The following is a 23,819-nucleotide window of genomic DNA, read 5'->3' as shown; positions in this document are numbered from 1 at the left end:
GTTTGGAATGATAACATTCTTCCTTCTGCTATTTGGAACGAGAATATTTCTTATCACTGTCGTTAGAACTGTTCAGAACGTAACTCAGGATCTTCTTTGAAGGTCCCTTTTAATCTTTCATTCTCAAGACAAATTTTGGAGGCCTGCAGGGAGCAATGTGATTTTATCTAATATTACCCATTCTGAATGAATAAATTTGAAGTGGCTACAAGAAAGTTGAGGTGGAAATTAGAAGGAACCTGACTGCCCAAGGTGTCTGTTCCAGTCTGTTTGTCTGAATTTGAGTTGAAATTGAGGGCAAAGATCAAATCTTAGGAGTCTGAGGCCACAGAATGTGTGTGTACCTGTACTGTTTTTCAAGAGATAATGATAGCTACTACTGCATTTTATGTCAGTCATTTAATGATCTAACTCCTAACTGTGAAGTTAAATCTTGAGTGGTGTGTGGCTGAACAATGTTGTTAAAATTTCACTTTTGGATTAACAAAGATGTGTTAATTGCTTCAGAAGATGTCCAAATTAAACATGTATACCTCAGATCATCCATTAGGCCCCTCTATTTTTCCAGTACTATGTACTTGCATCTAAATTCAAAACATGCAGTTAAGCTCTCAAAATGGGTCACTCTCTTTTATTCCCTAGCAATGGAAGTAACACATGGCATACAACCTGAGACCCTTTACGTGCTGGTAGTGTCATAATCTCAAAGAACAGAATTAATCCTGTTACATATCTTCCACACCATCAGCAATTTCAGAGCAGATTGAAATATTCTGCTGCTGGAAAGAGACTGTAGTAGGGAGGAGGAGGGGGACCTGTGACACAGAGGGATCAAAGGAGAAGGAGGGTAACAATGAAAAAATGAGCACACTGTGTACACAGATTTAAGGCAAAATAAGTGCTAGAAGTTTTCTTAAATGTACGACATGCCAGTTTTCAAGGGGACATTTTTAAATCTGTAAACTTTTAGGTTTCATTGCTTCTACACTTGTAAATGTAAAACAAAAGAATTTGCATGATGGCATTTCATTCCTTAAATTGCAATAGGATTGGCTTTGCTGCTTATGATTGTGACTTACTTAACTTCTGTTTCATGAAGGAAGTTTGAATCAAACAACTGCTCTAGGTCTCATTTAAAGAAAAAAAAAATTAAATCTCCTTCCTACCTTACTGCTCTTGCCCATATTATTTGTCAGTGTACATGGGAGTCCATGGCAAACCAAGTTTTAACTCTGCTGAATGCCATTTTTGCTCCTGTTTTAGGGAGGAATGAAATTTTGGCTAGCTTATGTCCTCAAGTTTTTGGATTGTACCTGGTGAAGCTGGCTGTAGCCATGGTGCTTGCTGGTGGTGTGCAGAGGACTGATGCGGCTGGAACTCGAACCAGAGGTTTGTGTTGTTTCTAAAAGTATCACATCCTTTGTAACAGTCATTCCCTTCCCTGTCCTCACCGACATCCCCTCCACCCTTCCAAAATCAAACCAGTAAGAACTTGGAAGCATAATCGTCCCATTTTCTTGAGAACAAGTTTTAATCAATTTTGACTATTCTTCGAAAATCTCAGATAAGTTAAAGTGGGTGTCTAGACTTCCTCTTTTTACTTTAATTTTTCCCAAATAAAACCCAATAGAAGCAGACTTTCGGGTTTCCATTAGATAGAATATTAAAGGCAGCTATTTTATCTAAAACATCTCACTTTTTATTGTATAAGTGACATTTTGAATTTATTTCTAGTAGAATATTCCCAGCAGTATTTGGCATCAAAGGATAGAATCTTAATGTTTCCTTAATGCAGATCAGTATAGTACGTTAAAAGGAAAAATTAAAAGATTAATTTTACTTCCTAATGCCAGACTTTTCCATCTGTGATTGTCACCACATCTCACTTAGTCTTGTAACTCCAAGTTACCTGCCTGCTGATTCCCCTTCTGTTGCTATTAGATGGCAAATATGCCATGTGCCAGGTGGTACACAGGTCATAATCTATGTAGGTCATAATAATTTTCAAAAGTATGTCTCTGTATACAAATACAGGATTTTCTCAATGCTCTAACAGCTAAATAAAATTATAGACTTTATATTTGAATTGAAGTTGAATTTTGTAAGAAAACAGTGAAAAAAATTTAGACCACTTTACTGAGATTGTAGCAGCTGAATTATTTACTTTTGTAATTTCATTGTTAGGAAAATACAAAGTTGTGAAACTGTTGGCAAAGAATTAATTAAACAAAACATCCTGCTGATTTTATTAGTCCATTTTGCAATTACTGAATAGTGGAATGGTAACTAAAACCTGGTATCCTTCTGTTTTATATTCAAGAATGAACTGAGTCTGAGAAATGAGCATTCTAAAATGTAAGAACTTATATTACTGGAAGTGTCAAATACCTGCAAACACTTCACAAATACTTAATTGTAAATATTTGTGTCTAGATAACTTTATTAAACAATGTATTTATCACACCAAAAATAGTGCAGAAATACGTATTCTAATGTATATATAGTGCTAAATTTAGGTGAATATGACACATAGTTAATTTGAGCATTTTGTGTCAATGTTTGTCTGTATATGAACTGTCTGCTCCTACATCACTGTTTTCCCCCAAGGTGAATCACATCTTCTGTTGGTTGGAGACCCAGGTACAGGGAAATCTCAGTTCCTCAAGTATGCCGTAAAGATTATGCCACGCTCTGTGCTTACAGCAGGAATTGGGTCCACAAGTGCAGGTATGTGCTTCTTCAGCTGTAACAGGTTATCTCTCACTCAGGTATGTTTGTATAGAAGCCTTCTACATGTGTGAACATTTGTGCTCAGGTTGTTATGAGCACAGTTGAAGCAGAGAACTGCTGTGGAGGCATGTGAGGCCTGATCTGACTCTCTGCAGTCCTGCCCCTTTGTCTGTATCCATGAAGGACTGTGATGAGCTTCTAGCAGGGAGCCTGACAAGCCTCATCCAGAGACACCTCTCAGTGTTTTGCTAGCAGAGAGTGATCTGGACCTGTATTTTTAGCATTTCCCAGCTATGACAAATATGACATCTTTCCAGAGCTCATGCTGTGTGATGAGCTAGCATCATTTGGTTTCTCCTGAACAGATAATCTCCTCTCTTCTGTTCTTTTATGTGTTTTGTCTGGGTGCCAGTTGTATTTCTGTTTGCTTTCTGGAAATTCACCCCTGTGTTGAGGAATTATTTCTTACTCATGAAGATGGTTTTAAAATGGTTTCAGAGAGCAAGTGGGTTTTTTTCTTCTTTTTTCTTTTTTTTCCTCTTTCTTCCTTTTGTTAAATTTAGGTATGTCCCAGCTAGCTTTCAATGCTAGGCATCTTTGCAAGCTCTTCTGGGACAATGTACAGGGTCAGATGACCTCTGCCAATGTCTTTATTTGAACAAATGAATATACTACTTGTATGTTCAAAATCACAAAATAATTAGGGTCAAATCCCAGTGTCTCAGCCAGCATATGTAACTTGAATGTTTCTCAGAGAGTGCTGCTTATCATTGTATGTCTGGGAAATAGCATTATTTGTACATGGGAGAATCAGAGGATAAATCTTCCCCAGCTCTGTATATACTGAGTCTTCCATAGCTGTGGAGGTGGAACATGATGTTGAACATGTACACTCCTGTGTGCAGGGAACTTGTTATGAAACACATACGCCTCTGACTTTCCATTCAAACTGTTAACAAATAGGTCTGGAGAGAAGCCAGAGAGAAAATTTTGGCTTAGCATAATCTTTTCTCCACTTTTTGTTCTGTGTTAAGAATTGAGAACAGTCTGGATAATTTCAGGTTTGCTAGGGGACTCGCAGTGACCTGGAATGAAATTTTGCCATGTATTTCAGTGTGGCTTTGCCCATTTTTGTAAGAAGTGATTTCCTGTGTCCGTTGCTCTCAGTCTCTGATGTTGCTGTTGCCTTCTTCACCACGTCTCCTTCCCATGCTTCACCTTCCATATGATCTGATTTCCAGCTCAGCCATGATGGCTAGGTTCAAAGACATGTCCCTGAAAACAAATTATTCAGTTTATATGCTTACTGTGGTATATGTGCACTAATGATGTGTGGAGGTAAAGTTTCATCTCAATGAAGGATTGTCTTGGGCCTTTAGATCATCCATATTTCACTTAAATATTCCTTATTTTTAAAAAACTTCTCTCAGTCCTTTTTTCCAAAATCTGACAGCAGAACCAGATTTCTACTTTAGAATTCTTCAGGACTGTTATCACAAGTGAAACTTGAGTGCCTAGCAAGAAATCTTATTAACCTAATTTAATTTCAGGGAACCTTTTCATGGCTAGAACTGCTAGACAAAGGTATTAATTTCTAGACCAGGAGTTTGGATGTTGTTTGAATTACTATTTTCTTTGCCTTTCCTGTGCAAGGAATGTCTTATGAATCTGCTTGTAGCTAGCTATATCTAACATTGACTTTTGTCAACTTGCTCGCTGTGCAGAAGCTTCAGATTAGTTTGGAGAACTATTAAACTGCTTTACTTTCTTTGTCATAATTGAACACATAAATTACCAGTTTCTGCTTTCCCATGAGAGGACAGCCCTAATGCACATCCTTCCTTCCAGTGTATGAATATTAAATCTCTAAGTTTCACTTTCAGCTAGTTCCTTACTGTACATAAAAAGCAGTCTGAATTGCATTTAATTGCTGGGTCTGGGATTACAGCCCACATAGGCCAAAAGACACACCTGAGATTGGGTAAACCCTAAATAACTCCTAAAAGCTGGGTCCCTCTTTTAGAGAAAACTGCCAGTATCTAACCAGCCTTTAGTAAGATTCTGTGTACACTGATACCTTGTGCCCTTTACCATCTGGTACTGGTTTAGGACACAAGCTATTTAACAGGTATTGAATTAGAATTCTGTCCCAAACTGTGTCATACCAGTTTTACTTGGTTTTCTGTACAAGTATTTATTTGTACCAAGACAGTGTATTAGGTCATTAACATTCTCCTTGTGCCAAAATTCTCTTTGTTTCCTGGTATACCTTAGTGGATCTCAGACTGTGCTCTGAGATCCACTATGACACTTTGTGCCCCTGCAGTATCACGTGCCTGCTGCAGTCCATTAACCCATACCTACGTGACTGGAATTGGCTTGCAGAATTTCAGAAAACAGTAACCTAACTCCTGCACCTTAATTTGCTGTTGGGCCTCTGCTTTTTCAATCAGGTTCCTGCCTTCCCCTCCACTTTCTAAACAAAGTCTGTGCTGTTTTACCCGATTCAGAAAGTACAACCCAGGAGAAAACCCCGCTTTCTTGCTGAAGGTTTGGAAGACCTTCATCTTTCTATCTCACCCACAGGCTTAGGCTGCCCACGTGCTGCAAAGAGCTGTTAGAAGTGAAAGATAATTTGTTTTCTGTTTTGAAAAAAGCAGAACTTTACCTCCACTCAGTAAATAAGTTTCTGAGCTTACTTTTTTTATTAAGTTGCTTTTCTTGCACTTAGCAGAAATCTTCTGTTGCAAATTCTCTGCAAGTTTAGGACTTACATGAGGAACCAGGGTTTGTTCCTCCCACATCTCTTTAATGACAGTTAGCAGGCAGACCAGCCCACACACAACAACTCTGTGGTAAAAATTTGTTTGACCACTGTAGGACCTTGTGATCTGTAAATGAAAGATGGTGGAACCATCTGTCCCACTATTTTGTTCTGTCTACACTGGTTTTTTTTACAGCCTGGTTCATTCTCTCATCTGAGAATCACAGGGAGTCATTCAACTACCTTTTATTTTTAGAAATTGATACACAGTTTTCCATAAAGATAGAGACTTAGGGAGGCTTAGCAAGATCTCTCTGGGAGTTCTCACCTTACTGCTGAGTTAAATAAACTGTTTTGCAGGCCCCAGAGGCACAGTGCTGCTTATGTATATTTGGATGAGATAATCACTAGTAAGAAAATATTTCATTTACCTCTGGAGCTTGAGATTTGCAGTGATCGAATGGTGTGCAACAGGAACCAACACATGCCAGTTGCTGGTAGCTCTGGAGCTCATGGACATCCAGGACTCAGAGTCATTCTGCTGCTTGCTAGTCCATATTTGACTGTTCACATTTCTGAAAATTTTGTTTGGTGTTGCGTCCCTCCACAGATTGATTGCTTAAATAATTTTGTGAACTGTATTTATAAGAGCTTGCCTAAAAATCTGGGAGACTATCAGCTGTTTCTCCGGCTCTCCAGTTCTGTATAACATGCTTTCTGAGCTGTGTGACATGCACCCTTATGGCCTCTCCTCCAGAGCCTCTGCAGAGCCTTGCAAGTACTTCCTTTTTGCTGGTATTTTGCCATGTCTAATACTGTCCATATCATGCCAACAGCAGTTTGCTACTGATTTCCTTTCTTTTCATTGAAGGGAACTGACTCAAGGGAAAATCACCCCTTTTCTTCTTTCATGGTAAGCTCTCCCCTGCTAGGCAGGCTTCAGGTGCTAACAGCCGTTCCTCTTCTGATCCATTAGAAACCAATCCAAAGCCACTGACATGAGCCATCCAGCTGTGGTTATAAATAGAGTACATGGTGTCAGTATCCTGAGGTATGCAAGACTCTGAAACTGGAGATATTTTTCCCTCTGTGTAGATCTCTGAACTGTCCCTGTGCCTTCCCTAGTTGACATAAGTCAAAGTAGTGCCAGGAAACCATTTTCCACCATGGATTCATACCCTGTCCCTGATAAAGTTATTAATACAGATGCAGCCTTTAGGTCATCACTTTTCTCTGATCATCACTTCTACCATGGGATTGTTTTCCTGAATACTTATAATTGTACATGAAGTATTTTCTATCAGTATGTAACCTGAAAATATTTTCTTGAGCATGGCTTCACTGGCTGTTCCTTCAACATCTGTGCTCAAGCTGGAAAACCCTATAGGAAGTCTGCTAAACTTGTTGAAGAAATGAATTTAAAGCTGTGATCAGATATTGTTAGACATGCCCCATTTGTAACAATGTCCCATCTCTTCTTTAGTTCCCTTAATTTCTTCTCAGTAATGCTGTTCCAAAATGGCTTTGTCCTGAGTGAGCTTACCTTGTCTACCTGCATGACAGAGATTATGTAGCCCAAGAGATACCGATCTTCAAAAATTTTTTGGTTTTTTTCAAACATCTTCATATCTGAAGACCCATAGTTAGTTTGGATGGGAAAAACTGCAAGAACTGTATCTTGTCATGTTGGTTGAAGGTTTCAGGTCTTACACACTTCTAACACCTCCAGGCCAGCCTTCATCAGACTTTTTCATCCTGCTGTTGAAATGGCAGGCATTTCAAGCAGTTGATTTTTGGATGAATAATAGATATCTTCAGCATTTCCTTTACCACACTGTGAAGCCTGTTCTTCTTTCCAGTTCATCTAAGTGTAGGTCTGCCCCATCCTCCAGGTGAGAAAGGACAAACTGGAGGATACCTTTATTTTGAAAGGTTGGCCTCCTTCTCTCATGGGGCCAAGGGAGTTTTGGAGGAAGACCAAAGAATTCCGTAAAAGTTTCTGCCAGTTCAGTTCAGCCAGTTCTTAACACTGCCGCTAACACGTAGCTGCTGTTTCTTGCAACTGGTGTAGCACACCCACCTCTTTCTTCTGACTTTCTCTTGTCTGTAGTCATACCCCTGCAGCCATGAGTGCCCAGCCATGCCTCCAAAACTGCATTACCTAAACTGGAAATGTTTAAATGTGCCCTCCTTCCCCTCCCTGCAATGACCTCCCAAGGTCCACGTAGAAGCCTTGAGTTTGCCTTTAAGAAAGCCTTCCTAGCACCTCCAGCTGGCTCTACCTTAGATCATTTTTGCCTAGACCAAAAATCAAGGAAAAAGCCCTCCATCCATCTTCTCCAGCGCTGCTCTCATATCACGCACTACAAGACCAATTTAAAGAAGAACTGTAACTGGAAACAGAAATGGGAGGGCCTAGGAAGAGTTCCACACGTGCTGCCAGGCCTTACATGTAGTTGTCAGTTTTGCTGCATCTTCCTGGATGGCACTCAGCAGAGGCCCCCAACCAGCAACCACAGCAACAATTAACCCATCATCTCCTGACCAAACTTCTTTGGCTCTCAAAGTAAATTAGATCATCTGTACTCTTGCAGTCCACTGTGCTATGGATAAAGAGTAGGGTAGTTAGATATGTGAAGGATCTGCAGCTGTCCAGACAGAAGCCAGAAGGTTGTTAACTTTGTCCTTTTCCATCTCTCATAAATGCGGATATGCTAGGAGTATATGTGCATAGCACGTTCGGGGTGTTTCCCTTGTCCATCCTACCAGCATTTTCAGATGTCAGTGGACAGTCAGTCTAGTTACAAGTGGCTACCTCTCAGTCTGAGCTGACTTCCAGAAAATCAGCAGCTGAGGCATTCCAAAGGAAACAAGGGACTATCAGATCACCAGATTTCTTTGTGACTTTGTCACGGCCATCTCAAGAATACAGTGTCTGGTAAGCCATAAACTGTGGTTATTGTAATAAAGCTCCAAGTTGCTTCATTGTTGAATTGGTAGTTAGGGTTGGCTTTTTCAGTGGAGTTTTGTAAAGATGAAATTTCACTAGTCTCCATTTTGATGGAGCTAGAACTATTTTGCCTCCTTCAAACCAAAGTGTCATAGTAATTCAGATTGAAGGTGATGCCTGAATAGATCAATGACTATAAGCTGAGGGACAACTTTTTTCCAAGCTAGACATGAAAACCACACATATTTTTCATCCATGTTGATCCACATTCTTTGTACATGAATAACAGTCTTCTAATGGTCTGCCTGTCTGAGATGAAAACACAGTCAGATACATCACCAGTCCTGTCAGCAGAATCTGCAGCATTGCTTTGCATCTTGGTGGCCTCTGCAAGTAAAGGTTTGTGGCAAAGTGAAAACATCTTCAACCTTGAAATTGCAATGCTCTGATGTCAGTACTGGTTGGCTGTGTCACATGCACAGACCTGCTCTTTTAAAACATTCAGAGATCAGGGACAAGTCTTTACAGATGCCCTACATGCATTCTATCTTTTAACAGCACTATGTTTGTGCTGTGATATTTCCTGAAGTCTCTGGGGGACTGGAAGTTGGTTCCTCAAATTGTCTCTGGAATGTGATTTTGTCAGGAAATGCAATACTAAGAAGGCAGGGTGTATGGATTGCTAAGATCTGGACAAAGCTGCAAAGACCTAAGGGACTCAGCCTCTCAAAAATCATAGAAATGCCATTTATCTTGCAAAGACCATGAGGCAGGGCTGTTCATCACCAACTGCCACCAAGCTCAGCATTATTGTTCCTGCTAATGGTGGGTCAGCTCTATCCAAGCCACATGAGTGTATTATCAGGTAACCTGGTGCCAAACTCTGCTATAGCATCCTACCACAGTCAAGCCTGAAGGTTATTGCACCCAAGTTCACACACACAGAGGACTTAAGATTTTTTTAGACTCACAACAGAGCTTCACTTTTCCATTCCTCTAAATTAATTGGTTTGCTGGGTGACACAATTTTGCTGCCTAAATTTTGTAGTTGGTTTTGCAGTAGCAGGAATAATGGTTTGCTTCCATCGCTTTGTGGCATATCCTTCTAAAAAGCCTTCATGCTACCAGTAGGATGGATTCTAGTTACAGCTTGTACTTGGATCATGTTTTCATTTGAATATTCAATAAAGGCAAGAGTTTGAGATACTACTACAGTAGCCTTAATTTGAGGCAGACTTCACAAGCCTGTCAATCCTTCAGCAGATAACTAAGTTATTTACATACTTACATTTACGAGATATCCTCAACAGACTTATAAATAGAACATAAAGTGCGTGAAAAATCTCAAAATGTCACTGCAGACCTAAAAGTTGCAATATAATTGAAAATCAAAGACAAGGTTCACAGAATTTCAGCCCGCAACTGAAGTAACTGTTAGTTCAGGGAACCAGTTCTTTATGTTAAGTCCTACTGATGAGTGTTACTATTTTTAGATTTCTGGTTATCACTTTAGATATCTGGTTATCACTAAACAATTAGAGGGAGATTGTTAAGAGCACATATTAGAACTAGGCCTCCAAAGATTAACGGATTTCATTAATTCATTCATCCACCCTAGATGTGTACTGTTAAGTTTCCATAACATGTTTCCATAACAAGAAAAATATTCAGATCAGGTCTTTCCTTTCCAGTTTCAAAACCACAGATTTGAAATGCAGACAATTTTACTAACGATGTGGAAAGACAGAAGCACTGTCTGGGACATCTTCATCCCATTAGAGAGTGCAGAAAGAGAACAGAAAGCATTCTGTATTTATTCAGAGCTACACTGTCAATCATCATGAAATCTGCCCTTTTTTGAAGGGCCCAGAACCTACAAAGATTCATCATTTGGGCAGTGACTAGTAAATAGAACTATATTCCCGTAATCTGGCACGACAGATTACAATTTAAATGCACATACAGGCACAGTAAATATAAATAAGGCTAATGAGGATTAGAAAGATAACTAAATTCTTAAGTGTCATAATAATGACTTAAGTCTTGACAGGCTACTGCTTCGTTCCTTTTATCTTCAAGGATGCCTCAGGTAATAGGGATGTCTCAGTGCAAGAGCTTCCAGGCAAGTAATGTATTCTTGAGTGTGTCATGCCTGCCACAACAGGGTTTATACCAGCAAACAGAAAACAGAGAAATTGAAAATTCCAGGTGTTTCAAGAAAATGAAAGAAAACACCCAAACTCCTTACTGCTATTGAAAAAGACTACAATAAAGCATGCCTGAAAATAAACATACTAACCCATAGTGATCCATAATAATCTTACAGAAGAGCATATTTGGGATATTCACACTAGTGATTTCAGGCTTAGAATCTTCCAATAATTGCTTGCATCCTTCCAACCACTTGTGTAGACTATGAGGGTGGCTGAAAAAGGGTTCTGTCCTGAGGTACCTACCCCAATCCACATGAAACACTGTCCTGAACAAAACCACAGTTTGACTAAACAGCAGCAGCAGGAGATTAAAAAAAAAAATCCTAAAATCCAAGATAGCAGATGGTAAATCTCAAATTGCAGGCTTTAAGTAACAAGTATGTGCCTTGAAAGGAAAAGAAGCTTGCACCTAAAATTATACTGTGCTGTCTGCTTTCAGAGCAAAAGGACATTTTTGGACTTTGTTATTAAGAGATACTTTCTTTCTTTGCACTTTATGTCAGTTTTTTTCTTAAGATGCTATTAAAGGGCACTTTATTATTTGGCAATCTGGATAGCAGAGATGAGGACATGGCATTATTCCTTCATTTTGCCTGAATGTTTTAACTTTTTTAAGCTTTTAACAGTGCTTACAAAATAAGGGGGGAGGGGAGAGAATACATACACTTTAATCAGGTTTGGTTTAGACCACATAGAATAACACATTAGAAAAAAAAAAGGCAATTACTTAAAAATAGTTGTATTTATATTTCACAATCTGCTCAAATACTGTTTGTTTGTTGGGTTTTTTTTAGTTTTTTTTTTTTATAAACTTTCTACAGGATGTTTTAAAACAAGTTCTTCACATTGCTTCAACTATGTACTTATGGAATTTGAAGGAAATAGTTCTGGTTGTTTTTACAGTTTAACACATATACAGTACCAAAAGGATGGTGGTTAGTCACATGCAGTCCATATGAGATTCTAACATAACATTTAGTGAATTTTCTGATGTTGACCACCCCTTTGATGCTGAAGGTAATGCATCTGTGGAAAGCAAGGACTGTAGATTTGGGTTACTGCTCTCTGCATCTTCCAGTTTTTCAGTGTTGTCCTCCCAATTAATGTGGAATCTTGTGACTCTGGGATTAGATGCCAAAATATTCCTTTGAAGCTGGGAAAGAAGAAAATATATGGATTGTAATGTGTACATCTAAAATTGGAGTTCATATGCATTTAGATTTTTTAGTCCCTATAGCCTTGTTTGCATAACAATTTGTTTAACAAGGGAATTCTCATCAATGTGAACCTATACTACCTATGGATGGGAAATGTGCTGACAGTTCACCACTTATTATTTTCCCTAATACTCTCCTCAGCAAAATAACCACTTTCTCAAGAGTGTTTTAACTGTTCCACAAGGTCAAGGGCTGTGAAAGAGATCCACAAGTAAAGTGCAAGTGTTTATTATTTTATCCAGCTTTTAGTACAGCAAGTAACTTCTGCCCCCACAAGGATTTTGCAAACCACTTCATCAAATTTTGCACCAACTTTATGGTATTTGCAATAGCTATCAATTCCATCAACTTCTCATCTTCATTTAGAAATACAACCTTATCCTTAAACTACCAAGCTTTAGACTGATTTCACTAACAGGATTTATTGACTAAAGTTTTAAAATAAAAACATTTATATTTGGAAAATACTAACACTGTGGCAGTGCACATGATTAGTCATTTATCTTATTCTCATGGCTGGCCTTCATTTCCTTTTGAAAACATGTTGCATTTGTTTATGTATCCAGAAAAAAAAAAAAAAGCTGATTTTCTCCTTATTTTGAAAAGGGGTGAAAGTTTATATATTCTTACCTGGAGGATGGCAACTTAGAGCCAGTGGACACTCACTATGATATTTCAGACTGATCACAGGAAAGGTTTGCTTTGTCAATATTATTCTCCAGGAAAGTGTACTCTTATTAAGTATTTCCTGACGCCTTATGCAAACTAAAAAGACTTTTTTTAGAACCTAGTAGTAATTATTACCCAATAATTAATCACTTTAATAACCTTCTACTTGTGCATTTCCATTTTTTCCCCAAGTCACATATACAAACGTATGATCACTTTTGCTGTTCTCTTCCATAGCAGCAAAGCTAGCCTTTTATATAAACAGAGAATGAAGATAAGTAGTTCTAGGCATTCTAAATTCAAGTGCTTAAAGAGAGTCACCATTTTGGCATTGGCAAATATTGGCATATCCAAAGTTTAAGAATCCTCAACCTTCACTGTAGTTTTCAGTAATTTTTTAGTATACGATCACTGAAAAAGTTAAGCACAGAAAAACATACTATTTCATTTCATCTTTTAATTCTAGTCCTTGTTTAATTATTACCATGAAGGACATTTTTTTTATAACTTTATCTGTATACTTCCTTTGTCAAATTGGACATTTGTCAGATAATCATCCAACCAGGTTACCCATGTTCTCTCATTTTACACCTAATTTGTTCCTCAGTTTGTTTGTTAAAGTTTTGCAGAAACAACTGTAGTAAATTAATATCTACAACTTAGTTCCACGTTGATGGGCTTAGAAAAAACATTCTGTTTTTCTGAAGAACAGAGCCATTTTGTAAACAGTGGAGCAGGTAGGAATACATCCAATGGTTTATTTCACAGTCAATGTGAAAGTACAGCCAAGTCTTCAGGATGGTGGAAATTTTTGATGGTTTCTCAGTATTACCTAAATTTATGACAACTACATGGCACTTGCAGTCTGTTCCCCCACGTATTTTCCATTATTTCATGCCTCATTCCATGCACTTAACAAAACCACTTGGAGTTTGGGTTTGTTTCTTAAAAACCTTTTTCTATAAGCATACCTCTGATACATGACTAAAACAAAACATGCCTTACCTTAGAAAAATCTGGCTTTACCGGTGGATTCTCTCTCAGTTCTGTTTCAGTATATTCATTGTTTACATAGTAGCCGACTCTAATAAATTCTTGACCTCGGTACGTGCATGTAATTAGCACAACTGTTACACCTACTGCATCTGCATCTGGAATAAGCCCTGGGTTAGGTGCATCAGCCTAAATGTGAAAGGGAAAGATAAATTAAAATTGATATCACATGCCTACCTAGCAGGGGAATCTCAAGTAGTTTGTTTCACTAAGTAGTGACTATATTTTAAACTGTTCAAGTTAATCAGAAAAGATACTACTTTCACAACATCAATCCCAGATTTAGAACATCATCCTCTAACAACAGAATTGGAATACAGGAAAATTGGTTGGTGACATTTCTCATGGGCAACTGGCCAAGTTTGACCCAAAACTCCTTTTAAATATATGATCAGCTGAACCATTGTTCACACAGGGGTACCAACATCACTCCAGTTCTACAGTGCCACACTTCTCCAATCCATCTTGGTAATCTAGTAGAGCAAGATTATTTTCTCATACACCCTCAAGGTTGAATTGGTCTGTATGTGTGCTCTTAACAAGACTATATCCTTAAAACTACAGACTGCAAATTATACTTCAGCATGAAAAGGGATGGGCTATGGTAATGTTTGAGCTGTTTCACAGACTTCTAGGGAAGAAATTAAGTACTTTCTCTGGCTTCATTCCTAATACCTATGTTCATTAAAATTCATGCAGTTAACTGCATCATCTCTCCAAGACACCTGACCATTCTCTACCAGTATGCAAACCTAATAAATATGCAACTGATACAATCTTCCTCAGTGTCCTTACTTACCATGGCTCTGCAGTTACTTATCAATAAAATTTGACTCATAAAATGTGGCTCACATCAGTCCCTTCAAATGCCTCCTAACTACCACATTTATTGATAAAATGTGATGCCTGATTCTGCTGCAGGATTTAAAGTAACAGCAATCCAGGCATAGTAAAACAGTTTCATATTTAAAATTCCACAGGAAGATCTGAAGTCAAAAGTGAACACCCATGTTGTGAGAACAAGCTGCTATTAGTAATGTGTGTTCAGATGGTTTGGGTGTAACAAACCTTGCCTAATGACAGAGGATGAATGGAATTAATTCCTGTTGTCCCTCTTGTTCATACTTTTCTGTAGTATCTATATGCTTCAGCATGGTGAAATTTGGGAGCTGCTGCTCATGCAGCATTGGCATCTACTCTTTGCTACTTCAATTCTAAGCCTCCAAACCAGCCTATCTTTTTGTGAGAAGCTATAGGCACTTTGCAGAAGAATTAGATGAGTCACACCTCTCAGGTAGAAATACACCCAAGGGAGGAGAAGAAACCAGGCAATCAGGTAGAACTCCTCTTCCTCCAGCCCTGAAGGAAATAGAAAATGACTGAATTGCTTACAACTAGCATAGGAGAATGGAAAAGATGGCCAAGAAACAGAAAAAATGCAGAAGCTTGAGGAAATCACAAGAACTGCCAATACAGATTAAATCATTACTTTAACTCAGCAGTCTTGTTCTAACAGTGCCCAAAACTATCTGATCACTGTAAATTCCACAGTAATGGGCAACAGAAGAACCATATTCTGTTTAACTCCCCATTAAACTCAACTCACATTCTAATGTAGAATCTTCGTCTTCCAGGTTCCCACTGTCATTTTCTGTCTTGTAATATCCTATGACACAGTTCTGAACCCAAGGAAATACTCTGTTCTAATCCTACTTATCTCTCAAGCATTGTTTTGCTGCATGAAAAAGACACTGAATACTGTTTACTCTTTCTCAAATTTTCAAATTCCCGGTTTTGTCAAACCTGTTAATTACTCAGGAACCAAAGATCAGACACAGATGGCAGAAAAAAGAAGAGCTTGGTATGACCAAATGATAAATAAGCATATTACTGGCAAACAGATATTTTGGTGGGCAGAGGCAGTAGATTAATTTTTGCACAAAAATCACTGTCTTAATATGCCACTTATGCTATGAATTACTTAAGAAATTTATGAAATCAGCCCGTATATTGCCTTGAATTATGTTTTTCTACATGGTATTTATTCTCATAACTACTGCTGCAGAGTAGGTAGCAAAGGTTATATGTGCACTTAAGGACAATAAATTATTTATGTACTTATATGCTCAAAAAAGTTTTTGTGATTTTATTACAAATTCCCAAGAGAATTGAGAAGGAATCAGGTTTCACTATGTGTATCTTGGGATTTAGAAACAAACAGGCCAAGCTGTGAGCCTTTACTATTGAAACCCTTATAAAGGTAACGTTTTGCAGTTTTAAAACAAAAAGCTGCTTTTGTAAGTCTGAAAAGCACAATAATTGTCCATCTTTCTGTAAGGCTGAATTCCCAACCTGTTTCACATCTTTTTTTCATCTAAGGCATTTTTATCATCCTTGGTAATCTATCTGTGTGGTACTCCATTTTAGTTGCTATTTCAGCCATTTTCCTATCTAGAAAAATCTACAACAGATTATCAGAAAATTTTATACTCCTCTGCAGAGGTCCTTTCCTTATGCTATTCCCCATCAACACAATCTCTTTTCTTTGTGTCACATGCCTCCTGCAGTCCTGTACTTTGCCCTATTCTTGCCTTCCCTTGCTTGTTTTCTCTGTATCCCAGGCTGCTTCAGCTTAGTGAATAAAATGGCTTCAGCCATTAGCAAAGGCTTCTTGCAGCACTTTGGGTTTTGGTGGTTTCCTGTGTACACATGTGCTGAGTCCTACCCTCACCTGAAATCCAGAGCCTTTGAAGCGTAATATAATCAGACTCAACTGTACTTCCATGAGAAATAAAAAGTATATTTTAACTGATGGAATCTTACAGTACCTACTCCAATCTAAGCAAAATCTCTACCCATCTCCTCCTCATTTAGCTGCAGTGTAATTTATAACCATGATACAATTGCTGAGTCCATTACACAGAAACTGCAAGACTAGTAAATTTAATTTGAGACCTGCCTAATCATGCAGCCAAAACGTGCCATTTTAGGCACCTGCTTCTTGCTCCTTCCCATCACCATGGAATCTTCAGACCTTTGATTGAGAACAGTGCATCTTCAAATTAGAAATGTAAATGCCAGCTGATTTTCCACCATAAAAAAACAAGGCAGCCCCTCTGAGAGCAATAGAGGATCACCTATTTCTGACCAATTAATGACATAAGCTATAATGGCTTGATAATGGAAAAACTGTTAATAAATGATGCATTTGTTACACATCTGCTTTATTTGTAGTGTGGAAAAATTAGGCCTGGCTCCAAAACCAAACAGAAATGTTTCAACACTGATTAGGGTGTATGTGATTGATAAATGCTGCAACCTCCAGTCTAATCCTATTCCTTAAGCCTGTTCTTTAAGGAAAAAAAACAAAACAAAAAGGCTCAGAATAGAAAACAAAAAAACCACCCCCAAAATGCCAAATAAACTACCTTTCCTGGAACTTACGTGATTATCAGGATTTCCTCACAAATGTTGGTATTATTTCAAACCAGTTGCAGTAACCATGAGAAATAAGGGAGTTAGCACTTCATTAGCACTTTGGGGTTCTTCAATGCTCATACTTCAGCATGCATTTGCCATTAGTTAAGTGAATTTACAGTATTTGGGAAACTAGCAGTGCTCTTATACAATAAGACATAATCAGTTTCTATCTGACTTTTTATCCAATGGATTATGCTGTCAGTTAACAAAAAATAATCTAGTATTTCATAGAGAAAATGTGTTCATTTTAATACAAACTATAGTTTTGAATAAATAAACAAACAAAAACACCCCACCACCACAAAAGAAGTTATCCCAAACAAAAGAAAGCTTCTGTAAGAATTCAGGCAAGTCCACTTCAGGTTTTCCCCCGTTTCTCACAGAATTAAAACAGAAACAAGTCTAGGCCAGTAAGCCATCTTAGTGTTGCTCTTTCCCTGTTTTCTTTTCCTTTGTTATTCCTTATTAACTTTTGACATTAACAGCAGTATTTATAGGACTGTCACATGTTCTAGACTTTTTGTCTTGACCTACACACTAGTGTCTTAAATACCTCCCATTTACCACTGAATTTCTATCTTTATTGTAGAAATCAGTGTATTTTTTTATGATTTAGCATGCTTGGCCAAACATCATAGTTGACCATGTTCTGCCAAACGGAAACAAATGTCTTGATTATTCTGGCTGAGTTTTACAATTTGTTGGCCTGATCCTCTGAAGGTGTTGTCTACATTAACCTAGTGCTCCTGATTGTCTGAAACTGCCACCAGCAGCAGAAGAGGTGAGCCTGATGGTGCTGGCGTAAACCAGTACTGTTGATTATGAACCAGACTGGTTAAAATTATCAGCAGCTATGGGAACTGTGCTTTAATCAGTTATTATTGATACCACAAATAAAAAATATAACCAAGAAATACCGGGGCAAGAAGTACATGCTCAAGAACAGACTTTAAAGGAAGGTATATTATACCTGAGGGGCTCACTGCAATATTTTTTACCATTATTTTTCAAGTGCCTCTTAGTTTGATACGGTTATCCCTAATCAAATTAACACAACTTTTAGAAAGGGTTAAATCAAACTTACCTGAAATACAAACATGTGTCTGCCTGCAGGAACAGGTCCAACTAAAACAGAGTCTAACACCTGATCATACTCTTCACTTTCAGCTGAACCCACATAAATTATTTTCCATTCCAAATCTACATAAAAAAAGAAAAGAAAGAAAAAACCACAACATTTACTTATCATTACAGTTAGGGGGGGTCTTCCACTCTTGCCCATCTACAGTTTTGCATAGCCTAAAATGACCTATTTGGCCATGAGCCTAAAATAACAAGGACCCATCTTCATCAGAAAAATTTACTGATGCCTGACCCTGTGCTCACGAACCAGATCATCCCACTTTCTCTCTCTAGTCAGCTGTATCACAGGAATCCCTCTATTTTCACAGTTAGGTTAATTTTCAAAATTTATACAGAAAGTAGGGCCCTTTCAGTAATTGGGAGCTGTGTTGAGCATCTTCTCAAAGTCTGTCAGAATGGCTGCAGCAGAAGGACGATGCCTATAAATCATTACATCCTTGAATACAGACTAACCTCCCAAAACTAAAATTCCCACCTTGCACATACACACCTCACAGCTTAAATTACACAGATCATGGAAAGTAGTTAATTGAGTAAGACACCTACTGAGTAAGCTCCAGGCATACTAACTGTATGCCCCCATTCCTTTATATGTCATTTGTGTTACCTGGAAAGTACATAAAGTTGTGACAGCATGACTAGACCATATTCTTAAAGATAGTGATGCTTGGATCTTATCTACACCCTGAAATGGAATTATAGACCAATAAAAAGAAAAAAAAAGTCAGTGTAGAATTTTGCTTCTTAAAGCCATGCACTAAACCCCAACACTTATTACAATTCAGTGTTTTCTAACTCAGTCTCTTCCCCACAGATGTTTTAAAGTTGAAACTGCAAATGAACCCAAATTAGCTCTTCCTGGGTCAGCTTTTCACCTTCCCTTTTTAATTCAAAAAACAGTAAAACTAGTCTTGCAAGACAGATTTTGGGGTTATTAAAGCAAGAGGGGGAAAAAATGAGACCACCATTACAAAAAACTATAACTAACACTTCTTAATTAAGCTGTTGTTTCAGAACTGTACCTTAAAACTTACATGGTGTATTTCTTTTTTCCCCCCTTGTGAACAGTGCCCTGATGGCCTTTGCAAAAGCACAAACCTGTAAGCTATTACATTAACTTGATCAGTACACTTGCAAATCCAAAGGTCTGCCTCATGGTTTCTGGATGCAGGAATGGAATTTAAGCACAGAAAAAAAAAATTAGCACTTGAAACAGAACTTGACTGCTTTAAGATTGCAACGCTCTTTCCTCATTAGTGAATTCTCCTTGCTTACTTTGTTTACCATTAGTGCAGGTTTTACTATCATAATAAACAGGGCCTGGGAAGGGATCTTACTCCTCTGTACAACACAGCAGTTTCCTAGATATTGTATCAGAGGTTTTATTTACCTTTTAAGCATGAAGTACTAGCTGTTGCCAGTATTGCAGGGTACTCATCCAGGATAATTAAGAAACTTTCTCGTCTGCATCTGAGGACAAATTAGTACTTACAAGAAGTGAGGACTTCTAGGCTAAACTGCTTAACACTATCACACCATCCTGTGCCATTATTCTAGGAGAACAGTATAAAACTTGTCCTAAACAACTCACAGTATTTAGTACTAAACCTAAACTTTTTAAAAATAAATTTTAAATGTTATTTGAGTAGGTTGATATAGAATATCCACTTTAAGAAAGAGGGCTGGAGTTTATGGATTTAATTTTAGCATCAGTGTTGCTGAGCATGGGCTGAAAACAGCACAGTAAACACATGTATTACACAGGAAAGCTGAGGCAATGACTTTTTATCAAGTATACAACGGCTGTGTTTAATCTTATTTTTAAATGTGAAAGACAGCAGTGCTCATCCTTAATTTATCCTGTAGTCTTAACTTGCATGTTGGTGAGGGAAGGGAGCTGAGAATTCTGTATTGGACCTTCTATAATTCTTCTCATTACAAGTGTCCAGGATTAACTTTTAACATAAATCCTGAGCGTGAGAAAGCACATCACATACAGCTGTGCACAATGGAAAGGAAAAGCCTAACGTATTTTACAGAGCCCTTGTCACGGGCACTGCCACCTGCCATAGCAGTAGCCACGGAGGGAGTGCAATGCTGCCCGCCCCTCGGATGGGGCAGGCTGACCGGGGCACGGAGCACAGCTCCAGCGGCTGCGTCGGTCAGTTGCAAGAAGGCAGGAGACGTGCTGCGGAGGCCTAGAGGAAACCCTGGCTCGGGCGAGACTTCCTCTGAAGTTCCCGCCACGGCGGCCGTCCCTCCCTCCCTGCCCGCGCTGTCACCATCCCGCCGGCACGCACGAGTACGCGCTGCTGCAGAGGCAGGCGGGGTGAGGCGACTTAAACCGCGGCGATAGCGAGCCTGCCAGGACACCTTAGCCAGGACAGCGCGCAACTCCCCCTCTCCTCAGCCCTGCCCTCGCCCCTCCGCCCGCGGAGCTCTCTGGCGAGCAGGCGGCGCTGGGCTCCGCCGAGTGCCGGCCAGGCAGTGTCCTCTCCCGCTCACAGGCAGCCCGGCCGGGCGGCCTCCTCCTGCTCCCGGGGCAGTAGCCGCTCCCCGGCCCGCCGGCGGGCGCCAGCGCCCGCGTTCCCTCCCCCGCCCCGAGCCGTTCGAAACTCCCGCCCGCGGGGCGACGCGCGGCCTCTCGGGGCGCGTCCCGCGGCCGCCCGGGGGGCGGCGCTGCGGAGCGCGGCCGGGGCGAGGGCGGCTCGCGGCCCGCCCGACTCGGGCGAAAGGCGGGAGCGCGGCGGCAGCCCCGGCTCAGGACCGGGGTCCCCGTGGGGCGGCAAGGCCGGGGCCATCCCCCACCCGCTGGCGGCTGCCGGTAACTTTCGAGTGACTTCCAAAAATAGTGGCAGGCGGGCGGCCCCCTCCCCCCCGGAGGGGGCTCCCGCAGCCAGCGCTCCCCTCCGAGCCGTGTCCCCGACCCCGCGCACCTTCCGCGGCTGCCTGCTGCCGGCATGCTGGGCAAGTCAGCCCGCCCCTGCCTCCCACCGTGATTTTTTTTAATTTTTTTTTTTTTTTTTTTTTTTTTTTTTAGTATTAAAATGGATTACACGAGGCCATTGAAACGCATCCCCGCGGAGCGTTTTCCGCGCTCCGAGTACCGCCGGGGCTAAACACGCAGCATCCCGTGTGCCCGCGGGGATGCGCGGCCGCCGAGCCCGGTTCAACCCTCCTGTCTCCCGCTCGCTCCCCCCACGCACACACAAAGCTGGCAACATGGCTACCTCCACTCTAACAAGTTCCTCGCAACTTGAGGCAGCTCGCCGCCTCGCCGATGGCGGGGAGAGGCGGCGGGCCCGGCTCGGCGCCCAGAGCGGGCGGACACCGCCAACTTTCCCCGGCGCCGGGCTCGGCGGGAGCGGCACATCCCCTCGCCCGGCCGGCACATCCACCTCGGCGATGCGGCCGAGGTGGAGAGACTGTTAAATTGTAGGCGCAGGCCTGTGCAAAGTTTAAGCCTTAAATGCCCCGAGCTCAGAGCCCGGGGTTGCAAAATCCGTATCGGGGAGAAAAATTCTACTCACCTTCAGACAGGTCCTCTATGCACTCGAATGTGATTTCGAACTGGAAAGGATTGTAGAAAGGAGAAGGATTATCCAACACCACTACATTGTTCACCTGAACCTTTGCCATATTTTGGAAAAAAACACAAACAATAGGCAGAGCGTGTTAACGCCGCGCACTGAAGTCCTCCGTGCCGGGCTCCCGCACCGCACAAGCCCCCGCGCCGCTGCCCGAGCGAGGCTGCAGGGCGGCGACTTCCACAAACTTTTTTTTTTTTTTTTTTTCTTCGCCCCCCCCCTTTTATTTACACCGGGAACGCTCCACACTGTTCGCCGCTTTCCCTATTTCGCTCAACTACAGCCCATTCTGCCCCTGCTCGCCGCCAGCGCCCGCCCGGATTGGCCACTCGCCGGGCGAGGGCCCTCCCTCCGCGGGCACGGCGGGCACCGAGCGCCGGCCAGAGCGGCCTCCGCGCGCGCCCGCCCCGCGCCGCCCCCGCCGCAGCGCCCCCGCCTGGCGCGCGCCGGCAACGGCCGCCAGCAACCGCCAACGGGCCGGGGGCGGGGCCAGGGAAGGGGGCGGGGCCAGGGCGGGCTTGAGGGAGGCGCGAACATCTGCTTCTCCGATTTCCAGGAAAAGGAATGAGAGCTTATCTCTTTTCTTCTTCTTTTTTTTTTCCTTATTATTTTTTTCCCCTTTCTTCTGTGTGCGTTAAAATCCCGGAGGAAATTTTAGGAGGAAAGATCTTATCACGCAACTAGTCAGCTCTCCATGATCAAGAGGGACTCTGCCTTAGTTCGAAAGTTGTTGCCTTGCAATGATTTTATTTAAAAGGAAAAAATTAAATCCTAAGATGCGACTTCATATCAATTGCTGGCATATAGCTTATGGGACTGTGTTTTTCCTGCTTACCACAATAACTTTTATTATAATTTATAAGGTTTAGATTCATATATAGAAGATACATATTTTGTCAATGTATTGTATTTAAAATTGTCAACCCTATGAGCTGAAGAAGAAATTAATTTCCTTTGAAAATGTTCATCCTCTGCAAGTTATAAACAATGTAAAACCACATCCAGCTTGGAAAGTGCCCTAAGCTGAAAGTTGAGGCTGGAAGAATAGTAGGGCAAAATACCATAACTAAATTAGAAACGTGGGTAGAACAGGGACAAAACACAATATTTTGTCCATTCAATTCAGACAAAACGCTAAAGAAGCACTGTATCTCAACAAGACAAAAAAGTGCTTGCAACTAGACCTCATTTTAAAGTTTTATTTAACCTTATGTATAAAAGGGAAGATTCAGAAGTGTTTAAAAGAATCTTAAGTGGTTTTTTTATATGCTAAGATTGTGCAGTATTTTATAAACAGGAACTGCAAAGCTGGCTGCTTGGGAAGAGTGAAAACTACTCTCAGGCCAGCACTCATGATGAAATTGTTCCCAACACCTCCCAAAACAAGCACTTTTGCTGTCAGAATGCACAAAACGAGTCTAATCAAGTAGGAAGGTGCATTAAGCTTTCAGCATCCCCTAAGAAGAATGAAAGCAGTGATTCACAGGGTAAACAACCTTGCCTGCGGGTCTCCACCAGGTGCGGAGGGGCACTTTCAGTTTGGGGCATTTCAGCCCTTTGGGGTTTTTTATGCTTTGTTTGGTGGGTTTGTATCTTCCTGTTTCTGCGCTGATTGCGCTGGGTGCTGGTGGGGTCCGGGTGCCAGGAGCCCCCCCAGCTCAGGGCACTGGGGCTGGGCAGTGGTGCCAGGCCCTGAGCCCAAGCCTGCAGCCCATGGGAATGACCTCTTGGCCATTGGCAGGGGATATCTGTGCTGGGATACAGCACCTTCTGGCTGGGGAGCCCCGGAGCACAGCGGGCTTTGCTGGTGGGCGCTGGGTGTCCCGGCTGGGACGGGCTGTCTGCACCGCCCTGAGGGCTGCTGCTGGAGGGGCCACCCGAGAGGGGCTGTGCCGGGAACCAAGCGTGCCTGTCACACTGCCCTGCTGTCAGGAAGCCATCCCCTTCCTCTATTTGTAGAATGCTTAGGTAGCCCTGACGCGCTACGAGACAGGACATTTTGCCTGTGCAGCA

General features: G+C 41.1%; 2 protein-coding genes across 6 annotated transcripts in view; one reads left to right on the top strand and one right to left on the bottom strand.

Annotated features, from left to right (window-relative positions):
* The window catches only part of MCM9 (minichromosome maintenance 9 homologous recombination repair factor), a 51,935-nt gene that overhangs the window by 8,298 nt on the left and 19,818 nt on the right, over positions 1–23,819 (top strand). For all 3 annotated transcript variants that reach the window (XR_010358632.1, XR_010358633.1, XM_064413009.1), the window contains exons 5-6: positions 1,264–1,389; positions 2,608–2,727. Coding sequence is in view for 1 of the 3 variants with exons in the window: in XM_064413009.1 (XP_064269079.1) it covers positions 1,264–1,389; positions 2,608–2,727 (246 nt within the window). In the remaining 2 variants the exon portion in view is untranslated. The remainder of the gene's footprint in view (positions 1–1,263; positions 1,390–2,607; positions 2,728–23,819) is intronic.
* Positions 11,381–22,144, bottom strand: ASF1A (anti-silencing function 1A histone chaperone). 3 transcript variants are annotated; one of them, XM_064413014.1, is made up of 4 exons: positions 21,750–22,144; positions 18,161–18,276; positions 13,549–13,725; positions 11,381–11,810 (listed from the first exon to the last, which is right to left on the bottom strand). In XM_064413014.1, the coding sequence occupies exons 1-4, from the start codon at positions 21,856–21,858 to the stop codon at positions 11,598–11,600; spliced, it is 615 nt and encodes a 204-aa protein (XP_064269084.1). In that variant the 5' UTR covers positions 21,859–22,144; the 3' UTR covers positions 11,381–11,597. The 3 variants fall into 3 exon arrangements, with proteins under 3 accessions (XP_064269084.1, XP_064269087.1, XP_064269086.1); XM_064413017.1 differs by lacking the exon at positions 21,750–22,144 and adding an exon at positions 19,610–19,676; XM_064413016.1 differs by lacking the exon at positions 21,750–22,144 and adding an exon at positions 18,827–18,854.

The sequence above is a fragment of the Passer domesticus genome, chromosome 3 (assembly GCF_036417665.1).
Source record: "Passer domesticus isolate bPasDom1 chromosome 3, bPasDom1.hap1, whole genome shotgun sequence".
Lineage (NCBI taxonomy): Eukaryota > Metazoa > Chordata > Aves > Passeriformes > Passeridae > Passer > Passer domesticus.
Note: the sequence above shows the minus strand (reverse complement) of the source record. Positions and strands in the feature narration are given on the sequence as shown.